The sequence below is a fragment of the Brassica oleracea genome, chromosome C3, assembly GCF_000695525.1.
Source record: "Brassica oleracea var. oleracea cultivar TO1000 chromosome C3, BOL, whole genome shotgun sequence".
In the NCBI taxonomy this organism is placed as follows: domain Eukaryota; kingdom Viridiplantae; phylum Streptophyta; class Magnoliopsida; order Brassicales; family Brassicaceae; genus Brassica; species Brassica oleracea.
The window spans coordinates 27303301-27311508 of NC_027750.1; the positions used below are offsets into that span (position 1 = coordinate 27303301).

General features: G+C 33.0%; 1 protein-coding gene across 1 annotated transcript; it reads left to right on the forward strand.

Moving 5' to 3' along the window:
• Positions 1-5642: 5642 nt before the first annotated feature.
• On the forward strand, positions 5643-6253 carry LOC106333496. The gene has a single exon (XM_013771936.1). The coding sequence runs from the start codon at positions 5723-5725 to the stop codon at positions 5966-5968; it is 246 nt and encodes an 81-aa protein (XP_013627390.1). The 5' UTR covers positions 5643-5722; the 3' UTR covers positions 5969-6253.
• The last annotated feature ends 1955 nt before the right edge of the window (positions 6254-8208 follow it).

Sequence of the window (8208 nt, forward strand, 5' to 3'; positions counted from 1 at the left end):
CGACATACCGAGGAAATTCCGACGGAATACCGACGGCAACGGCTCTTTCCTCGGAATTTCCTCGGAATTTTTAAAATCCCCCAACGGCTCTCTAACGGCTATAATATATCCTCGGAATTCATCGGTTTTTCCGAGGAATACATTTTTCCTCGGTATTCCTTAAGAATATTCCGCCGGATTGATATTTTCTCGGAATTCCGTCGGTATATTCCGAGGAAATTCCGAAAAAAAACCAAATTTTGTGTTTCCTCGGAATATCCTCGGAAATTCTTCGGGATATTCCGAGGATTTCATTTTCCGTCAGAATGTCCGTCAAAATACCGCTGTTTTCTCGTAGTTTTTTTTGTAGTGATCGCCCATACCCGCGGACAGCTTCAACCCGCGTTGCACGGCCGCGGCGTCTCCTCCGAACCACTCAACTCTCTGCCTCGATTCCACGGCCTCCCTCCATCCGTGGCGTTCATCCGCCGTGTCTCCTCGAGCTCACTGCCTTGTTTCCGCGGAGAGCTCCAATCCGCAGCAGTGGTCCGCGTTCGTTGCTCAATCTGTGTTTTTCCTTTGCTCTATCTCGAGCTCTCTACCACCATTCTATCGTCTCAGCCACGACGAAGCTCCTCACCGCCTCCGTCTTCATCTCCTCCACGATTCACGCCGTCGTCGTCATCAACAAGTCGCGGATGTGCTCAGAGTCGCCGCCGTGACCTCAGCTCGAGCCGTGACAGCATCTCCTGAAGCTCCGGAGTCGTCGCAGCCATCTCGTAGCGGAGGAACCACGAAGCAAAAATGGTGGATTTTGGACTTTTTGCAAGTCTGGTCCTTCATCCTTTGGATGTTTACCCTTTGACCCCAAAACTATTGAAATTGCAGAAAGGTCCACCCAAATCAGCCCCAAAGCTTCCAATTGTGCAGACCAGACCCTTAGTATTTGCAGAATGGTCCCTGACCTCTTGAGTGTCCTCAGATCGGCTCCAAACTTTGTAAATTACAATAACAACCTCATGATTTCACCCCAAAACTTCCAAATGTGCATTCCAACTCCTATGATATGCAAATGAGTATGCAAATGCAATTTAACACCTAGATGCAACCTAAAATGATCATAATAAACATAAATATGAATTTAAAACTCATTAAAATCAAGAAACATCAATGAACCAGCAGCCCACATGCTAAATAACCCAAATTTGAAATGAGAATAAATCCATAGATCCATCTCTATAGAAGTTGTAAAACCCGAGCTTTTTTTTTCAGATTAAAATTTAGAAATTTTCTCGATTAAAAACAAATTTTGAGAGATCTTAAGTTTTTCCGACTTCTTCTAAATGAAACTTGGTTTTTGGTCTCCTCTTGTATATAACTTTATTTAGTGTGAAATTATTTTACAAGTCTCTCCCTCATGAACTGAAAATATAACGACTTGCTCTATTTGTAAAGATTTTTTTTGGTAAATCTTAACTCGTAAATTTATTATTTATTTGTCGGCGTAACAAGTACAATGGACCTAAATTCTTCAAGTACAGTAAGAGTCAATAACAAACATAATATTATATAACTTTCTTTTCGTCAGAAAACGTGAACATACAATTCAGTAGTCAAAAGCTTATATAAAACTTATTCTTAAAAAATGTTATTCTTAACATAACACAAAACGTTACACAATTTGTTTTGTTTCAAAACGTTACACAAATATATTTAAAATTAAATTGAAAGTGTGAAAGAGAGAAAAAGAGCAAGTCAGAGTTTGAGAGGCACCGGAGATTTACGGACCGACCAAACCGCCACTCTGTATTCATAAGTCAACATACAAACAAACAATTAGAACGTTACTTTTGCATATGACCGACCTAACATTTTGAGAAAAGATAGTAAATCCATACCGTCAAAATTAGAACGATCAGTCCGCTGCATAAGATATGCTCAATTTGGTTTGTTTGCATTACCATTCAAAGCTTTTGTATATTTTCTTCTTCAAAAAAAAGAAGAAATTATACGATCTAATCATCATGATTCAAATTCTGTAAGTTGCAGCAGTTTGTCTTTTTTCTATGAATTATCATCACAAATTTTTAAATGGGACAAGGAAAAAAAATTGTAAAAGGAAGAATACGCATCTATAAGTTACAACCAATTATCAACCCCTCAAAAAAAGTTATCACCATTTGATTAAATCCACCGTGTCTGGAGGGCCTCCGAATGTGTGATCATAGAACCACGAACCAAATCATGTTCTACAATATTTATATATTTTATTGGTATTATAATATAAATTTAAAAGTTTGAGAGAAGAGAAAAATAATTACGCACCAATGAACAGAGTCTGTTGGCTGTCATGTGGGATGTTATAAAAAAAATTAAAAGATGTGTTGCAGCTTTTTTATATTTCCGGAAAATATATATTACATATAAGAGGATTTTAATTACTTAAAAATTTAAAACAATAGATTCTATTGTAACGAGAAGATGATACATGCACTGCCACTGTTCCTCTCATGCAAAAGATGCTTTTGATGCATTTTATTAATTTTAAAATCAATATCAAAAGAAGAAAAACAAAACATTACTTTAAAGGTACGTTTAATTTTACCACTTGGGTTTACTTTTACTTAAACTAAACATATTTTCGAACAAAAAAAAAAATGTATTATGTATCGTACATATGAAAAAGGAGTCTTCTAATTTGGTGCGTGCAGGCGTCTGTATTCAACCCTTTTCTAATAAGCTTGTGATCCAATTGAGCATAAATAATTTCACTTTCTTAAATCTTAAACTCGAAGTATATTAAACTAAAATTTTATAATAGTTGAAACAACTATATGCAAATTTAGATTAAGAAACGTGCTATGCTATATACATCTATAATTTCACTTTCTTATAACTTAAACACGAAATATATTAAACTAAAATTTTATAATAGTTGAAACAACTATATACTGTATACATCTAAAATTTGATAACCAAATGAGAACCGTGCTAAACAACCGTAACTAAACTAATCAATTAGTAATACTTTATTGGTAAGAGCTAAATTCGAGGCTGGGTTTGTTTCTTAATGAAAACAAAATTGCTACTATATGGATAATTTGTATTTGGATTTCGACCTATATAGTTTATATAATATTTTAATTGACAGATGATTTTACTATCCCTAACATTAGCCAGAAAGCATTTTAATTTAGGTTAAACAATATGGTATTCGATTCGTTCTATAATTTATAAAGTGCATTTTTTATAGTCTATAGAATATATAAAAAACTCTAACTAAACAACTAAAAAGTAGTCAGTAAAAAGTCAGAGTTTATATTATCAAAAATAAGCTTTAGAAAAATAAGAAGAAAAGTTTGTGGATAAAATTAACATTTGTTATATTAAGTGTATAAATTATACACTATATATGATATATGCGAGTAAGAAAAAATACTACATATATAGGAGTATATGATTATATAAAGAGGTGAAAGAGCAGAAGGTAAGAGATAGAGAAGCAGGAAACATGTGGAAATCACATGGGGTATTGCTGAACAATCTGTGCCCACCTCAATCCTCTAAATCATTGGTTCGCCAAATTTTAATACATTCTTACCGTTTTCTAACCACCAAATTTGATCTACATATTCAACTTGAATAAGCATAACTTAATCACAATTCCATTTGGACGTGGATTAATAAATTTATATAACTGGTACCTACATATTATATTAGTATAGTTTTATTGATCAATATATTCGTAATTATGCGATATTTTCTACAATATAAACAGTTATTGAAGCGCTGCCGTTTTGGGCAGTGATGTAGATAGATATATATGTGCTTCACATAATAGTCAAGTTCTAAAACCCTACATTGTATTCCCCACATATATATATCTCGCTCATGAAATTATTGCTTTGCTAGATGAGCTACTGATGATATCAATTACAAAGAAATTGATGTAATGATAAATGATAAATAAATAAAAAGGGGGATGTGCACATCTAATAGATACTGTTGGAATGAAGTGGATGAGAATGAGAAAATGAAGTAAGTATTTGATGATTTAATTGTCAGTAGTTCTGGCTCATTTCCGGTGAGATGGAAAAGACAAACTCTTGACTTCATCGGCTTTTCATATGTATTGATTTGGTGCGGTTCGGTTTGATCCGTTTTGGTTACATGATATTGCACAACTAGTCCTTCGTGAATGTAAAAGGGAGAGCCAGAGATCATGTGTGTGGTAAAACAAAATAAAAAGGGGAAAATCGCATTTTAAACCCCGAAAGTGTCACATTCTCGCAATTTAAACACTGAACGTTTTTGACTAGCACTTTAAATCTTGAAAGTGACATTTTTATCATAACAAACCTCAAATGAGGTTTACTTGTTTATCAAGTCAACAAGGTGACCTGTACTGTTCATTTTGTGATGACGTGTCGTTTTTTTTTTAATAAAAATAAAATACATAGAAAATTCGAAAATATTCGAAAAATATAAAAATAACATTTCAAAATTAAAAATAAAATATTTTTAAAAAATTAATCCAATTATAAACTAATAAATATATATATATAATAACTTGAATGGTGATACTAGATTCAGTTTTTTTGATTTTTGATTTTTTTTTAATTTTTGATTAATACTTAACTTATTAAATTTTTGTGAAATTATAAAATATCTCATAGACCACTTAAAATGTTTTTGACCTTAACTAAAATACTGTAAGTTAGTTTGAAATATAATTAAGAGATAGAGAGGTATGCCTTTAGATTTGTATATGTTAGGTTTTGGTATTAGTGGAGCTTCTTAGATAAGTAACATATATTTTAGTTTCTCTAAAGTTTGATTAGTTATTTATTTAATTTCAAAGTTATTTACTATTTTTAAGAACTTCACTTATAAGTTAATTTTTTTTTAAACAAACTTAAAATTATTAAAATAAATATCATTTTAATAAATAATACCAATAATAGGATTAATTTTAAAAATTTAACAAGTTAAGTATTAATAAATCAATTTTTTTTAAAAAATCAAAAACCAAAAACCAGAATCTAGAATCACCATTCAAGTTATTATATTATATATACTTATTGGTTTATAATTGGATTAATTTTTAAAAATATTTATTTTATTTTTAATTTTGAAATGTTATTTTTATATTTTTTTGAAATTTTTGATTTTTTTGAATTTTTTAGATTTTTTAAGATTTTTTTAGTTTTTTTCGATTTTTTTCGAATTTTCTATGTATTTTATTTTTTATTTAAAAGAAAAAATCGACACGTCATCACAAAATGAACAGTACAGGTCACCAAGTTGACTTGGAGGTTTGTTATGATAAAAATGTCATTTTCAAAGTTTAAAATGCTAGTCAAAAACGTTCAGTGTTTGAAGTGCGAGAATGTGACACTCTTGAGTTTAAAATGCGATTTTCCCGGATAAAAAGCAAGAGAAGAATATATCACGTGGGGTGGCATGTGGGAGGGTAGGGAGAGGCCTAAACGAGGTTAAATGGATAACAAAAAGTAAAAAGTAAAAAAAAACAGTGATGTTTCTTGGAAGCTCTTAATGCGGATCTTGCCTCTCTCTCACCTTTGCTTTAGCATTACTAACCCCTCTTTTGTTTATTAATATTTATATGAGAGAGAGAGGATGTGTATAAATACACCTACAAGTCGTTCTCGAGCTCTACTAATCCGAATCTCCGAGAAAGATTCCTTTGTTTCAAGAACTGAGTAAACAAAAGAAAAAAAAAATGGCATCATGGAAGAAAACAATAGCAACACCATTCAAGAAGGCAGCAACACTCTTCAACCAACCGCAGCAATCGCCAAGAAAGGGTTGCGGCGGTGGAAAAATGGATGCCAAAGCGAGGGAAGAGCACGAGAGGAGGATGGTAAGAGAGCTTCAAGGAGAAGTTATGGCTTGTGGATACGATGATGTTCTCGTCATGTGGTCTATTCTCGACAAATCTAACTCCTCCAATAACCTCACTTCTTAACCCCAAACCAGACACCAAACAAATGGTTTTCTTATCTGCCTTTTGTACATATATATCAAAAGTGGTAGCGATCACCTCCTTCTCCTCCTCTTCTTCCTATAGTTACCCTCTCATGTCTCTTTGTAAGGTCTAGTGAACTTTTTTTCGACGAATTATCGTCGAGAATTTAGATGTTGCTCTTTCCTCTTTTGATAACCCACGTGATTCTGTTACTGTGGGATTTTTTTAAAAGAGGAAAAAATCTTTCTTGAGTTTTACATCATCTGCATGATATGATTAGGATTATATTTGTTTAAGAACTCAAAAACTAGTTCTCCATAATGTAAAAGCCATGTGTATTGACCGAAGTTGCACATGAGTCAAATTATTAATCAGAAGAAATAAAATAATTATATGATTGTGGTGGATTATGAATTATGATATTATTCTACTCATTCTCTTCGAAGTTAATAATAGCTTTTCATTTTCGGTGAAATGTCTCACAATTCACACACACTATCAGCTGAGTTGACGTTTCTAACTTTGGACAGACACAAAGAGTTCAATGATATACGCTCATTGCCCTGCTTTAGTCAACAAAAAACAATTCAGTCTCAAGTAGACCCAAATCTTTTTATAACCAGAAAGAGAAAATAAATTATAAGTTATAACCTAAATTAGAGATGGGCAAAAACCTATCTTCTTTTTGTTAAATCAGTTTTCTTTCAGAGCATTTTTTTAATTGATCATCGAGAGAAGCATATAAGTCGAACTAGAGTAATATTCGTTTCTTCAATTTAAGTTAGTTTATTACTAGCCAAACCTAGTCGAAAAAGAAAACACAAAAAACAACTAATAAAACTTAAATACTTCTTTTTTGCATCTAAGGTATTTATCCCTAATCAAAATAACTACATATTAGTTTTAAAATAAATACAAGTTTCTTTTGTTCGTAAATTTGATATACAGTATATAGTATTTTTTTTTGTAAGCTACTATATAGTATTATGTAATTGTTACTCGAGCCTCTGCCGATTCAAGATGTACCTCACGGATCCTGTTATATGGCACGAGTACAACTCATAAATAATACACAACAAAAAATGATCGATGATCTCCAGCCAATATTACAAAACTTCCAAGAAAAAATAATTTAATTTTCGAAAAAAGAAGAAAATAATTAAGATGACAGCAGCTTGAGCTTAGAGGGGACCCAATCATTGAACAAGCAAATACAAAAAAGGAGAATAGAAGAAAAGTACGACCGTATATCGACAGTGAGTTTAATGGTTGATGATGAGATCATATTAAACTCTCAAGTGGGAGTACTTGATAGTTGATTCTCACAACGTGCCTTGTTCTCTGAGTTTTATTTTTGTTTGTTCAAAGTCCTCCGAGTCTCTTCTAAAATTTTCTATTATTTCACTAAATTAAATTTTGTACTCACTCTCTCTCTCTCTAAAATTCTTAACATGCTCAAAGTTTGGGAAACATCTTAATCAAGAGATGGCCTCACTCAACTCTGCAAACCTAACATGTCCCTTTGAGGTAAACTCAGCTAAGATTCATCATTCCACACTAACTTGTGCTTTGCCTTACCAGGGTTTCTAAACCAAAACTCAAGACTTTTACACACACGAGATTTATACTATCGAATCGGATGCAGTGACTAATGTAGAGGATTAAGTGTTGTTGATATGCCTAATCTGGTATAACCTGATAACATTAGACAACCACTACAAGAAAACACGCCGAATTCCGACGGACGTTCCGACGGACATCAATGTCGTCGGATGTTTGTGACGGATTCAAAAAAATTAAGTCGTCGGAATTCCGTCGGCCATTTCCGACGGAATTCTGACAAAATATGGTTCGTCGGAACTTTCCGACGATTTTTCGACGACATTCCGATAAAACATGTAACCGTTGTAGTCGTCGGAAATTCGTCGGAATATACCGACGAACTTTCGACGACATTCCGATTAACAGATATAACCGTTACAGTCGTCGGTATTCCGTCGGAATATTCCGACGAATTTCCGACGAACCATGTGACCGTTGCCGACAAATATATATGACCGTTGTATAGCCGTTTGAGATTGAAAAATACCGACGATATTCCGACGGACTGCTTTACATCCGTCGGAATTTCGTCGAAAAGTCGCCGGAGGGTCGTAAGCAATTTCCTATAAATACAACCCCTCCTCATTCAACTCATTCACACTTCATTCTCTCTTCATTCTCTTTAGTCATAACAATTC